At 36.8% G+C, this 15,489-nt stretch overlaps 1 protein-coding gene across 1 annotated transcript; it reads right to left on the bottom strand.

Moving 5' to 3' along the window:
- Positions 1-1,391: 1,391 nt before the first annotated feature.
- Positions 1,392-13,232, bottom strand: oxtra (oxytocin receptor a). The gene is made up of 3 exons (XM_032550395.1): positions 12,873-13,232; positions 11,633-12,725; positions 1,392-2,281 (listed from the first exon to the last, which is right to left on the bottom strand). The coding sequence occupies exons 2-3, from the start codon at positions 12,549-12,551 to the stop codon at positions 2,028-2,030; spliced, it is 1,173 nt and encodes a 390-aa protein (XP_032406286.1). The 5' UTR covers positions 12,552-12,725; positions 12,873-13,232; the 3' UTR covers positions 1,392-2,027.
- Positions 13,233-15,489: the final 2,257 nt, after the last annotated feature.

Raw genomic sequence — 15,489 nt, 5'->3', positions numbered from 1 at the left:
AATGATGTTAGTGCTTAGTTGGATACTGACACCAGTATTTTTTACTCATATTATAGAAACTCTGTTAAGATTTATTCAGGTGCACAATACTGTTTACTGTCTGTCAACCATGTTGGTCTGAAGACGGGTTTATGCTTTTGCACTGGTTGACCAGTAAGTGGTATGGAATGGCAAAGTGTTAAACTTATCCAGTTACATATAAGTAAATGTCCAGTGGAGTGGAATAGAAACACTCCGGCTGGATGAGCGTGAAAAATATGCTCTCAGTTATATTTATCATTTATTCAGATTTTGAAAACTTGAAATTCAAAAATAAGTAACTTAAACAAACAAAAATAAAAAAAACTAAGACAAATTGGCATTCATGGAAGAGGGATGTCATAAATCCTCCTGGAATAAATTATATGAACATCCATTCTGATGCCTTTTAGAAAGAAAGTCATATTCACAAAACTGAAAACAATTCATAAAATATTGTCTCAAAGAACTTGCAGGGGTCTCAAACTCCAGGCCTCGAGGGCCGCAGTCCTGCAGTTTTTAGATGTGCCACAGGTACAAAACACTGGAATGAAATGACTTAATTACCTCCTCCTTGTGTAGATCAGTTCTCCAGAGCCTTAATGACCTAATTATTCTGTTCAGGTGTGGTGCAGCAAAGGCACATCTAAAAGTTGGAGAACTGCGGCCCTCGAGGACTGGAGTTTGAGACCCCTGGCTTAGAGAATTTAAGGTATTTGGAAAGGAGGATTGTAAAAAGGTTTTAGAAAAGTTGGCAGGCTGCATAATCCTTGTAAAGGTTGTGATACATGGCAAATGTAACAAGAAACTGCTAAATGGTTAGAGTGGCCAATCGTTGTATCTGCAAGGTAAGTCGTCTCATTATGTAAGACAGTTTATGGAGACACGTACTGTTGGATTTTATACTTTTACAAAAGAGGGAACTCAAAAATAAGTTGAAGACAGAAAAATAAACCTGAAATAAATAGTGAATGATATAAAATTATTATTTATCTGGTGAAATTGCTATGCTGAGAGATACTTGTCTTTCAGCAGGTCTTGCTGTTTGTAATTCTCCTATTAGCATCATCAAAAATGGCCATCATTATACGGTTAGGTATTCATACAACCACAATCTTCAATGTATTTCAATTGGGATTTTTTTGTGATAGACCAACTCAAAGTAAACTGGAAGGAAGATTATACATAACTCCTCCAAATAAAATTCTGAAATTGTGGCTCACATATGTCTTCAGGAGTCAAAACGGTGGACCGGCAGGATATTTGCAGGGATTAAGTTACATGAGACCTCCTCTAAGAATGATTATAACTATGGGGCTATGAGATATTACTATATATCAGCTGGACACAAACAATAACATAATCAAAACCTGTTAGTACTTTAATTTTCTTTTATTGTTTTCAAACCATTTGTCCAATGTTTAGCAGAGACAGGCATGGCATAATAAACTTAACAAAACCTTGAAGTAACAGTTTATATCTGTGCAAATATGTAACAAGCTGAACAACAGTTATATCTGTTATATCGAATTTATAACAGAGGAATAAATTTATAATAACAACATAGACAAACTGGATCCATTAGCTTTGCTGGTGACAAAACCGTAACAATTTACAGCGCATCAACATTCGTCAAATAGTCTTTTTACTCAGTTTGTGTGCACAATAAACACTAAGATACACCTTAAAATGTACATTTAGAGCAAGTATATAACAAAAAAAAAAACACATAGAAAAAGTTTCATTCAGTCAATCTTTTTAGTCCATAATTATCTCATTGAAATTCATGAAAAAAAAATTCTGTTGATTAATGCTTTCAGATTCACAGTTAAATAATAAATTTATGCAGAAATGAAAGGACTGTGTGGGTTGTTTTCCCCCTTCTGGGCTTTAACAGCAAGTCTTACAGAGAGAGGCATTTTGAAAAAATCGAACCGCTGGAAAATTTATGGGGAGCAGCATGTAGTGAGAGGCTGAGTGGGCAGCTTGGGAGACAGGAGGCCAGGGGCTTACGTGGTGGATGTCTGTGTGATGCTCCTCTGACTGCTGGTGCTCTTAATGGCAAAGGTTGACGAGTTGCTCTTGTGGCTGGAGTCAAAGTCATGCTCACAGCGGCACTGGGATGACTTAAGGTAGCGAGCGGAACAACACAGAAAGTTCTGCCTCAGGTCATGGAAGAGATGCCCAGCGAAGCACATATAGATCCAGGGGTTACAGCAGCTGTTGAGGCTTGCAAGCAGCATGGAGATGATGAAGGGCATGGCTGCAAACGGGGAGACAGAGAAAAGTTACTGCTGTTTGATGGAATAAGAAAGACAAACTGAGTCTGGATTTTTCTCTAAGAAGTTTCGGAGGTGCTGGTGGAAACCGTAAATCCACCGCCAACACTTGGTTTTGTGTTAGCAAAAAAATAAGATTTACAGAATGCATTTTGTTTTCGTCATTGTTGTTTAATGCGAGACCATTTCAGGAACAAACAGCCATAATTCAACTTCCCAACTATACTTCCTTGCTGACGCCACACATTTACCACAACGGACCCATTTTAAAAGCTGATATTTAGACCTTTCATTCAAACAATTAGCTTAATTTCAATCAGTTGGTTTATTATAGATAACATCAGGTCAATTGACTATAAACTACAGGAGAAAATGTAATAGAAGGTAGATTCTATTTTAGCTTAAAGACATAACTTTAAAAAAAATAAATTTTAAAAAGGGTGGCTACAGTCAGATAAATTAACCAACACCAGCTGCTGTAGGATTTTTTGCTGTATTGATTTTAGACTGGGGGTTAAGGCTAAACTCTTGCATTGTTTATCTGCTATTACCCTAAGCCCTTTAAATAAAAATGGTCAGAGGGTCCTGTGGAGCCGACTGAATGGCAGCTTCGCTTCTGCTGGTCTCCCACGGAGCTGTGGCCACACTGTGATTTACCATCAGCATGTGAATGTATGCGTGAAAGGCTGAATGTAATATTTCGGAGTCCTCTGGACCAGATAAAAACTGTACAAGTGCAGACCATTTACATCTTAGCAATACCAGCAATTTGCACAAGAAGCATTAATTTTTTATTGAATAATTGTGCAATCAGAAATAATAACTGCAGAAACCAAATCTCAGTTTTATTTTCGTCTTGTTTTTAGAAGCACAGCTTAGCAATGTTGCACAGTCAAGTGACCCAACCCTTTAGAAGAAATTTTACTGTTTAGTTGTTTACTATTATTTGTTTTTGCCATAATATCTGGTTATTGCATTGGGTGTTTTTTTGGTGGTTTCAGCATTTGTGTTTCTGAAGAAATGATTAATAGCCAGCATGGTAAAAATGTCTTCCAGCAATGAGCCATTGCTAGCAGAGACGGTTCTCTACAAGATTCATGCAACACCGGATATGTACAAGCATTGCTAAAAAAGAAAAAAAACCCAGTTTCATTCTTACTTTTTGACATTATATCAGATTAAACTTTTCTTGGTTTAGGTCTGTTGGGTTACCAAAGCTCTTTGTGTTTGAGAAATTTATTTTTTCTTTAATTCTGGAGTCAAGTTTATAGGCTGCCAAGGTCACATAGACTTCTTCCACAGTGGCTGACAGGTGCAAATGCACAGCAAACAGCAAAACAAGCTTCAAACAGATGAACGATGCAAACTCGTTCATGAACACTTAAAAAAACAAAGGCAACAGAAAAATGCTGCAATCACAGAAAATGGGAGCAAAAACCTACAACAAAATCAACAGAACCAATGAAGACAGAAACGGCTGCGATCAACAACCAAAATGGTGCAACGACAGGAAACAGAAGCAAGGGGGAAATGCCACTACTATTAAAAACAAACAACAGTAAATATGAAACTCGCTCCACAAAATGGAAGTTCCAACAATTTTATTTATTTATTTATTTTGAATATAAAAACTTGAGATGTCTCATATAATTGTTAAAGGTGACCAGACTCTCGGCATTTTTCTGGAGCATTTGTGTTTTTGAGTTTGCATCACTCATGTGTTCGCAGCTCGTTTTGCCATTTGCTGCACTTGCATCTGTCAGCCACATTTCAGCCCTTCCCACTTTTTTGAGTGAGAACAGAGCTTTTTGAGGATCATTCCTAAGTATTGAGTTTATTGTACTAAATCCACTCTCTGTATAATTTGGGGGTTACCTGTTAACACCCATAGTGTTCATACTGGCATATATTTATTTAGACCGATAATTTTGGCACCTTCAGGGATCAGGAAATTGTATTTGAGGATGAGGCAGAAGGGAAGACGTTCACATTTTTCTTCCTGATAACTTTGCAAATTCTTTTTTAGATTGTTCCTCATGATGTTACATAGGGAAGCAAAGCATTTAAAGTGTTCCTTAAAACACATGCACAAGTGTGTGTCCATTTAACTCAAATTTTGTTATTTAAACTATCAAAAACTTGCATCATCAGGAATTTCCAAGGATTTTTAAAGGCAATCTCAATGTGAGAAATCCCAGATGGAGCAGTGAAGAGAGATTACGCAAACAAATAAAAGAGGAACATTTTAGCCTGATGTAAATTCAGACAGCAGGGGAAAATATTATTTATCTTTTCATACAGTGTCTTTTGATATCTGCTTTCAACTATAAATCAAATTCTCCCTGCATGTTTCACCACAATATTTGATGGAAAATGGGCACACTTGGCTTCAGAATAGTGAAACTGAGCAGACAGGAGGTCAAATAGTCAGGGGCTAAAGAAAATTGGTCGATTTTGCAGGAAAGTTGTTCTCAGTAGGACAGAATCTGTGTATGTAGAAGATTGCAGGAAAATGATTGAACTTTTCTTATGTAACAGCTGCAATCGTGACTTTGTAGCCTCCAAAAAGACTGAAAGGTTTTTCTTTTTGCATATAATTAGTTATAAATTTTCCTTCATCCCCCACAGGAATAATGGTCTTAGTGTGCTACTGGTAAGGGAGTACAGCAAAAGAGTTATTAAGAGCATGGAAATACACTGCTTAGGAAAGAGTGCTTAAATTTCTAAATCTTTGAAACTCAATGCTCTGGGAAATGATGCAGGAAACAAGAATTACTGTTTTCAATCTGAAAGTTTTAGTCTTTCAGTTTGGTGTCAACATTTCAGTACTGCAACAAGAGTCATTGTTGAGTTCATAAGCAAAAGGTAAACAGTAAATGCAAACAAACTAATGAGGGAACAAACATATATTTACTCTGTATATGCTTTTAGAGCACGTGTGTCAAGGTTTAGTTTTGCTAAACTAAAAGTGTTTGCTATTTTCTACGAGAATGAAATTGGTTCACAGTGTCTGCTTCAATCCTGTAGTCAAACAGTTACTCATGCTGTGCTTAAAGGTTTTCTCTGTCACTCAAAAAAAAAAGAAAGAAAAAGACAGCACCTTAAAACTACAACACCCAAAAAAAACCTGACTGGAAAATGGTTTTACAGAATTTCAACCATCGCTGACTGTAGACATAAATCCGAACTCTGCAGAGATATTGGTCAGATTCAAAGAGGTGATACTGTTTCTTGCCCAGTGATGCAGTGATAGATTACAGAAAGCAACCTGAAGTGGTACCATGGATGACATTTACACTGCTAACTCCACCGTCCACCTGACATTTGGCAAATGAGTTTCAAATCATGTAATTGGTTTGTATCCTGTATTTAACCTCGTCTCAGTGGTTGCTAATCTTTCTCTCGGTCTGCCTGTGCCCTAGCTAATCTTATTGCTTCTGTCCCCTAGATTCATTAGAAACTGCAGAGTAAATGCCATCATAGAGGGCATGAAACTCTTACACCACCACACATGATTAAGAAGAGCTGTCCTCTATGGGTCATGCTCATTGATTAAAACGTGACTCTACTGCGTTAGTTAACCATGTCACAGGTTGTGTCATCTTGGAGTTGCAACTTCTGCAATGTAGTGCAAGGCAGATGGTGCAAAAGACCAATTGGAGTTTATCAGGGATTTATCATCAAAGCAGATGAGAGCGGGACCCGGATCTAATTTGAATATTGTGTGGCTTCATGGAGAAAAAGCCCGTTGCTGAATTGGCTCATGGAGTCTCTCACAGGGGAATGATAGATCACATGGCAAATGAAACGACAGTCTAATCACCCTGCGGATGGTACATCTGTGTGGCTGTCAGAGCTGATTCTGCCCAGTCCAAAAGACTCCAGAGAAATTCATTTAACTCTGATTGTTGTTCATCGATGGTAAACATGCATTAGCAGTAACCTCATTTAGATTTTAACACAGAATTAGATTCAATGTTAAAAAGCAAGAAGCTTTTGAGTTGTTCTTCCTTTCATGTAAAAGACACAAGAACTGACCTTTACAAAAAAAAAAAAAAAGACTTTGGAGATTGAATGGTGGAAACTGTGCCCATTAAAACCCTTAATGCAAATCAATAGTGGGGTGTGAGTCAGCTTCCAAGGGCAGCAACCACTGCAACAAGATACTTCTGTTCACAATCTTTTCTTTTCTGTGGAGTTTGTGTCGGCTTCTGAGTCAAGGTTTAACCTTCAGCTGTTTTGTCCACCACATAATGAAATCTGTCTGGCGGCTAAATGTGAAATCACACATGCAGGCGACTGATTTCCCTCTACAAACCTCAGAGAGAATCGGGGATTTTGTTGTCTTCTGACATTTTCAGAAATGATGCTGATAAGCCTAATCAGGTGCCAAAAACGGTAAACCTGTCTGCAACAGGTCTGGACTCAGTCATGTCATCCCAGTGTCATGAAGCTGACTTCTCATTTGTTGGAGAGGGAATAGATTATGCCTTGCATGATCTCTTTTTTATAATAAAGGTAAAGTTATGCTTTTGATTAGACAGAAAAGTAACTTAAATGTTTACACTTGATCATGATTGTGCATGTTTAACTGCATTGCTACTTGTTTTGGTATTACCTACTGAGCCAACAGTGAGCTGCTTACATCTTATGTCTCAAACACTTTTATAGTTTTAAATATCTAATTTTATAGTAATTGTAATAGTAATTGTTTAACAATGTTTAAAAATATTGAGTATAAAGGTGAACGTGATCAGTATTTTTTTTTTAGAAAAAAATTATAAAATCAACCACTATTTGAGCATGCTGATATTGTTTTTCAGCAGCTTTGAGTCATTTATTTGTACCTTTTAAAGTTAACTTGAAGATAGAAGCACAAAAAATAGCTAATACTTGTTACATTTCCTATCCTATGTCCAGAATGTAAAAATTAAGAGCAACATTTTTTTTTCCATAATGTATTGTAACATTACAATATGTCAACAAAAGTCATAAAATTAAATAAAAACACATTATTATTTATTGACTACTAGTCACATTGTCCATTAAATGTTTTCCCAACTCGGATATAAAGAGCAGAAATCAATATAGCTGCTTTTTATTATGACTAAATCAACGTTCTGAAGGTTTTCTTTCTGTCTGTACGACTGAACTCAAGTTACGTTTCAGATCTAAAGCCCTCTGGGAGCTCTAAACAATCGCAGATATCTCTTATAAGTGCCTTGAAAATGTATCCATACCCAATGAATGGTTTTATGATTTTTTCTATGTATAAAAAAGTGAAATGACTAGCATCCATTTGGATTCAGCTTTCTTTAGTCTGTATTGTAGAACCACCTTTCACTGCAGAAAATGCTGAAAAGCTTTTTAAGCCTGTCTCTACCATCTTTGTATTTCTAGAATCAGAAATTGTCACCCATTCTTCTGTGAAAGAATAACTCAAGCTCGGTCCGATTGGAAAGAGAGCATCAGTGTTTTTCACCTCTCAAGACTCAAAAAATTATGGTGCAATTTTTACCGGCTTTAAAATTTCACTTTCTGATTTCAGATTGTAAAGAAATATATGACTCATTATTATTCTATGTAAAAAGTAACAGATCTCATTGGGACTGGGGTATTTAATGGCCAGATAACAGAGAATTTCCTGCTGGTTCAGGCTGATAAATCCTCACACTCGTGCAGCTAGACATACAGGAGAAAACCAAGGTCAAACAAGCAGGGGTCTGTTTGTCATTAGGCTCAGTTTAGCAAACAGGTGGTATTCACCTTGCATAAAAACAAATCCTCCTATCCACAGTGACCATGAGAAACAGAATTTATTTCCTTCAATCCACAAAAATACACCTGTAGCCTATGATTACCTATAAGGATGTATATTTACTGTTGGTTTTAATATAGGATCATGTGATAATGTGCGTATCATATATGATTTAAAAAATGAATGTGAGATGAAACATCATTGATATTTTTCAGTATTTGTAATATGGACATTTTTCCGCTTGGCTGAGGTTTATTTCCCAAGCTGTCTGTGCTGGGTTTGCTCTTTGAGTCTAATTAACTCTTTATCAGCACACACAGATGACACTCCTGCTCTCCTTTGTACACAAACACTGGCACTTGTCGCAGCCAAACTCTGCCATTACTAAGTGTCGCTGACGTCCAGACGTCAGCCTCCTCCTCTGCACCGACTCACCCTCCCTAACGGGAAATAGATTAATCGTTTTCTTCTTTTTCCACACACTGAAGCTTTTTGTCCTTTTTCCGGCCACTATTCCTCTAAATATAACAGCGAGGTGCGGCGTCAGAGCCAATTACCTTTTCATCAAGCACTCGTCTTTGCTTGTAATGCATCAAATGGACAAAATTGGAATAGCTGGTCCAGGATTGCAGAGGGGCCCCTAGCAGAATTTAACAAGGGGCCTCACTACACCCACAAAATGTTTTAAATGAATTGTCCAAGGTTGACCATTGTATTTCTTTTATATAACTCCATTATTTAGTAAATTAAAACAAGTTTGATTTTCTCTTAGTTTACAAATTTTCAGTCCAAGTTCAACAAAAGAACTGATTGTCTTTACAAGCACTGAATTTTTTCCATCTATTGATTAATTAATTTGCAGCATGAATGACTCCATGACTCCAGCAGCAGAAATGATACAACATGCAACTTTAACTGATGAAGCTAAATAATAAACATTTTTAAGTAATTTTGTTTTATATTCAAATGATTTTTTTATGATCTCAAAATAGCTATTGATCAGCCTTTAAAGTACGGAATATGATCCGTTTAGAAAAATGTTAATGTAGTTCTAGAATCTGCGTGAAAGGAGCTCTTGAGCGCCCCCTACTGACCTGGTGGAGGCAGAATGAGCAGTTTAGTTTGCTTACGTCTTGGAATGGCTCTGAGTTTCAGAGGTGAAAACAATTATAAACAAACATGTCAAAAGATAAACAAAAACATGTTGTTCACTTGGTGATATGAATATTACCCATGGTACCAAGTTGTCCCACAACTTGGGAAAAAGTTATCCAATATTTAGACCACAAATAATGTTTCTGTTGCTGATTTTCATCTCCAGCAGGTGCCCTCTGTGTCATGAACAGACGGTGTAAGTATGTAAGAAAATTTGCTAAAAGAATGGTAGGAAATGTGAACTGACTTTGATCTTCTAAAATACTTAAAATGGCCAAAGCTACACTGGATTGTTAAGCACTGAACGGAGTTTCTATAAAACATTGTTTTGAATGTTTAAATTGATTGTGGAAACCTTCAAACGGAGTATTTCTAATGCTTCTTGGGGTTAGAATCACCTGAGTTAAAGAAAAGAACATGCCTGAAACATGGTTTGAATTATTTTATACTAAGTGCAAAGACCTGAAATTAAAAATCACACGTTTTGGTTCTTAGTTATAATTTCTTTAAGCCCAAAGCTTCATCTGCAGAGTGTTTGGTGTGTGCAGAAAAATGGACACACTCAGAGTACAATTCATGCAAGAACCACCTCGGTTAAAAACATGTCATCTCTGTGCTGCAAGAAAACCTCTCACCATTTCTGTCTTATGCTATATTTTTTTCTGAAGTTGTTGTCGTGTGCAAATGATATGGTTCTGTTTTCAACTATTAGTTCACAAATACCCCTAGGTTAAGCTAGAAAAGCATTATTTGCATTTATTTTTACACCTTTCATATAATATCTCATTCTCATAATAATATTTTGAATTGCATTTACTCAAAGAGAAAAGGAAGATCACAAATTTAAGTGTATAACCCAGAGGTGTGGTCGCTCACAGTAGATGCATAGACCACATGTAGTAGGTGGCTGTTAGTCACTTATTGTGGTTAAATGTCAAAGTCCCCCACAGGCACCAAAGCTGCCTGATGCACGCTTGTGCACACTAATTTGATTAATCATTAGCCTTCAATGAGTCTCTGCAGCTCAAGAAGAGTCTGTGGAAAGTTGTAAAATTCTGTATCCATCCTTTCCTTTAAAAAAACACCATTGATCCTTTAATCTTAACTGACACAACATGTCTTAGCAATAATGCATTCATTAAAATAAGGTGATTTTACACTACAACATCAGGTAATTGTAGGATAAATCGGCACCCAGTACAACAACATGTCTGTCTGCTTTCCAGGAACAGGAAAATATCCTGACAAACATTCTGGCTCTGCTGGGAAACTAGGACCTAATAAGTTGTCAGAAAGAGCATAACTGTTACCATAGGTCAAAAGTGTCACAATTTATTAAATGAAAAATTAGCTAAAATATTGAATATTAAAAATATAACTAATAAATGGATTGACTAATTTTAAAAAATATATCTAGTTTTGAACATTAAAACATTTTGAAATCTAACAATCTACATATTTTATTAGAATTTGATTCATTTCTTTGCTAAGATGTATGATATAATAATTGTAGCATTTATCTAATTTACATTTCTGATGTGCCCCATCATGAAACATCTGGATATCCTGCCTAGCAACCTAACTGCTGACCAATCAATTTGTCTATAGCAGTGTTAGTCCCGCCCCCTGACTTTCATAAATAAAACATAAAATTAAAAAAAAATTGTTTGTTGCAACAGAAGACTAAGATAGTTTAATAAAATAAACTAAAAAATAATTTTATAAACTTTTAGATGTAACGAATACATCAGTTAATTATTTTTGATATTTAACTATATTTATAATGTTATAAGATATTTTATATCTCATTTAAATAATTATAAATAAGGGCGTTTGTATGTATGTTCAGTTTTTTTTTTTTTTTTACTACAAATATGAATAATTATTTATCCAATTATTAATTAGTTGGATTGTGGAACTTTTGGCTCTTGGAAGGTCACATAATCAACACATAAATCTTTGACAGCTTACCTTCCTTGTTTGTGATCAGATTATGGAATTATATACAGGCTTTATCTTTGAGCCGCGTCTGGCTATTTTCTGGTAAAATCGCCAAATGGTACAAACACAAAACCTCCTTTTTAATCTGGGTGCAAATTCTCGGGATTACTGAGTCACACTGTATAAATCCTCTGCATTCTGATGAATATTTGTTGAGACCCGAAAAGGTCTAATTCTACTGTAACTGATGAAACCAATGATTTTTATGCGTAGAAAACAGCTATTGTTGAAGTCAGATGAATGAACAATAATAAATTGTATATTTTCACATGGCAATTGTTTTTAAAACATATTCAAAGGGGATATATCGGTTTCTGCGCTGGTGTTTTGAAGTATTCCAAGTGCGTAATGCACCATGTAGCGCAGACACCTTTTTGCGCACAGCGCGCATTCATTATAACAGCCTTTTTATTCAACTTACCCTCCCGGGGTGCAGCTGGATCCCACGCAGACCACATCTGGACTGAGAAAAAGGGGGTCCAGCACACGATGTACGCCACCACAATCACAAAAGTCATTTTCACGGTGGTTATCTTCGCCTTGGAGATGAGCCTCACGCTGCTCACACGGGCCAGCGTGTTGCTTTTGCAGGTTTTGGGGGTCAGGCTGATGCACTGTTCGCGTCTGGTTTTCAGCTTAAAGTTTTGCCATATCTTAAAGCTGATCAGACCGTAGCAAATGCTCAGTATGGCCACGGGGATAATGTAGATAGTGAGGCTGATCCATGTAATGTAAGCTTTCGCTCCCCAGGGTTTCACGAAGTCGCCCCAGCAGTCGTACACTCCTGAGCCGACCTCTCTGAGGGAAAAGATGAATATCTGCGGGGTGCTGAAGAGCAGGCTGAGGAGCCAAGAAAATATCACATAAAAACGATCTTTTCTTCTGTGCAGAGAGCGGAGAGGCTGGCATATGGCCAAACAGCGGTCTACGGACATCAAAACTAACATATAAGTGGATGCAAACATCCCGACAACCTGCAGGTATTTAACCAACCTGCACAAAATATCTGGTCCGTAGAACCGAAATGTGATGTCCCAGATAAGTTGAGGGAGGACCTGGAATATAGCCACGACCAGATCGGCGATGCTCAGGTGCTTCATGAAGTAATACATGCGGGACTGGCTGTGTTTGGTGGTGTGGATGGCCAGCAGGACGCACAGGTTCCCTGCGAGCGCCAGGAAGAGCACCAGAGCGAGAACGGTCACCTCCACCTTTGCCACCTCCTCATTCCTCTCCAGGGGGTTCGTTTGATTCAGCCCGCCGGTCCCGTTCAGAAGGCTGGAGTTCCTCCAAGATTCGTTCAGTTGCCAGATATCACTTTCATTGGAAATAGTTTCCATTGCTGCAGTCTCGTCCTCTCTGCAGAAGGACTCGTAGTGGTTTGGTCACCAAGAGAGGGTCGTGAGCGCCTAAGTCTTCCTTGCGTCCTTACAGGTGCCAAGGCATAGTCAAGGTCAGTTTATAATCCCCAGATGGCAAAAGGGTTTTACGTTGTCTCGGACGTCACCCATCGTCTGTAAAAAGAGAGGATGTCAGGGAATATTTTTATTATTCTTCAAACAGAAAAAGAGAATATTTTGTCTAAAGAATAACATCCCGAGAACAAGACTGAAACTGCAAAACATTTAAACAAAATTATGAAATACATTAATGCAACTCACCTGCCTGTAATCCACCAAGCAACAAAAAATATTTAGAAATATAGTTTTAGAGAAATAAAGAATGCGGCGTTTACACCGAAAGTCTAAACATAAATGTTAAAACTGGAGATGAAGAAAAGAAACTAGCATCATCTCTGCTGAGAGTCTTCGGAATGGGCAGCAACACAGCGCATGAGCCCGTGTTATAGGGTCCCCAGTTCGTCAGGAGTAATAAAAGGTCCTACTTATCACCACCACTTGGTGGCCATGTGCACTTTCACTGATCGGTTCTGCAGCACGAACCATCCTCAGGGAAAGACCCCCAGAGCTGCATTATATCTAAAAAATGTGCAACAATTTATATATACACGAATACACGCATCTAAAAAATAAAATATTAATCTACTTTTCAAAATATTTTTTGAAAAGTAGATTTATTTGACTTAGATTTAAAAATTGACACATAAATTGGCATTTATTCCAGTTAATCTTGCACATTTACTTTAAATAGCCTTCTAATTTGGATGTTTGTTTTTATAATGAGTGCTGAGTGTAAATTTTTAGCAGAAAGTTAAGTGGAAGGAAGAAAATGTAGAAAATGTTACACAGGCAACCATGATAACTGCAACTTTGAGACAATTGTGAAGTTAAGCCTTTTCAAGCGATTATATCCTTGGACTGTGTGGTACATGGAAATGTTTTTCAGTAATCTGTCATTTCTGTACTCACAATTCTGCACCTATAACCTTCTATATGAAGCATAGCAATGACAATTAAGTTGTTTCTACCATAGTTCTTTGTTCTTCACAATTTTCATTTAACACGTTTTCACACTTCATCCTTTGAATGTGTCTTTTCAGCAAATTGCTGTTTTGGCTTAACCTCCTTTTGGAAAGTGTCAGTGACTGTCTGCTGGATAACTCAGCACTCCCTCCTATCATTCAGTATTATAAGATGCTTTTCTTCCTTTTTTAAAATTCTTTTTCCATTGAGCAGATGTAATATGAAATTTTTTTGAGAAACCATATTTTGGGTTTTCAGGAGCTGTAATCTCTATGTTTGTGTGCATCTGTAACTTCCCTCCCTCTACTGTATTTATTTCCGGTCTCTTGTAGAGAACATCCAAAAAACCAAAAATCTGTAAATCAGGGTGTGTGTTAGTGGATTAATTCAAATATTATCAGTCATGCTTTGAATGTTAATGGATTCAGTGATATGACATCATCAAGGCACTCCCCTCTTTTGAAGTCGCTCTGGTAATAAATGGATGGATGCATTTGTTGGCACATAAAATATTTGAGTCATAAGCTTGCTCAGGAGAGGCACTAAAAGCACCGGCTACGTTCCTAGAAAATCACCCTCGGCGCTGTAAACATGTGCTTTTTATTGCCCATATCGAAAGGCATCTCGGAGCGGATGTGCTTGCCTGCTTTGAGCTTTTCTAAAGTCGTATTGATCTTCTGAGAATGTAAACTGTTTAGCATCATGGGAATAGGACAATGCACTTTGTTATTGATTTTACTTTAATGACGCACGAGGGGACTGCTTTTTGTTCAATTAATCTTTTTATAATTAATGTGCTCATAACCAGTTTATCAGTATAGAACAAAAATGACTGAGATCCTCTTCGCTTGTCCACAGAGGACATTTGCCTACTTAAATTTATTGGCAGTCTTTTCTGATTTCTATCTTTATGTCCATATGTTTCATTCCAGAAATTTTTCAGAGGTTATTTCTCTTCTCGCTTCCCACCACCATTCAGCCAAGTGTAATTGTGCAAGGCTAAAGAGTTCAGTGGTTATTTTTCCAACAATCAAAATTACTTAAAGTAAAACCAGTGAAGTATAAACTGTCTAAATTAAGTGTTTCTTTCACTGACACAAAGTCAGATCTTTGAAAGTTCTCATGACGGCAATAAACACGGTTTTCACAATCTTTTGGAATCTACAGTTAAATGAGAACAAGACACTGAGTATGTATGTTTTACTTTTTTTTCTTTTTTACTGCAAATATGCCTTTTCCAGTACTGCTTTGTTCACAAATTTATTGACAACATAGGAGACACACTTTGGGTAAAGCTCTGCACAACTTTAAACCATCAGTAACATTTGAAGTTCACCTGAGAGTAATTGTTCACTTTGAGGAAAGAATAATAAAAAAATACATAAAATTGACAGGTTTTGTTCAAAATGACTCAAACTCAAAACTATTAGTTTTGTTAAGGTATGACTTAACATTTCTAAGTATCGTTCACTTTGACTGACATGACATAAACAAACGATAATCTTTTAAGCCAGCAGAGAATTGTATGAAAGTAATTGATATAATAATGATATCCTTATTTGTAGGTTGAGTTCTTTGCAAAAAGGGCTTCTGCTTCAAGTGAATCATCTTAAATTCAGATGAATTGCTAAACAGCGTGAGATTATGTTTCAAGCTCTTGCTGACAGGTTAAAGAGAGCAGAAAGAGTCAAAAGCTGGATTATTTGAATGCCAAAGGAGACACAGAGACAAAGGGGAGAAAAATATTTCTATTACTGTCAATGTGAAGCCAGTTCTTAGTTGTTGCTGCATATTTTATTTTACCAAAAACAATCCGGCATAAATTTAGCAAAATAAAACTGTTGTTTATATTGCT

Source organism: Xiphophorus hellerii, chromosome 20 (assembly GCF_003331165.1).
Source record: "Xiphophorus hellerii strain 12219 chromosome 20, Xiphophorus_hellerii-4.1, whole genome shotgun sequence".
Classification (NCBI taxonomy): domain Eukaryota; kingdom Metazoa; phylum Chordata; class Actinopteri; order Cyprinodontiformes; family Poeciliidae; genus Xiphophorus; species Xiphophorus hellerii.
This window is presented reverse-complemented; position numbering and strand designations above follow the sequence as displayed.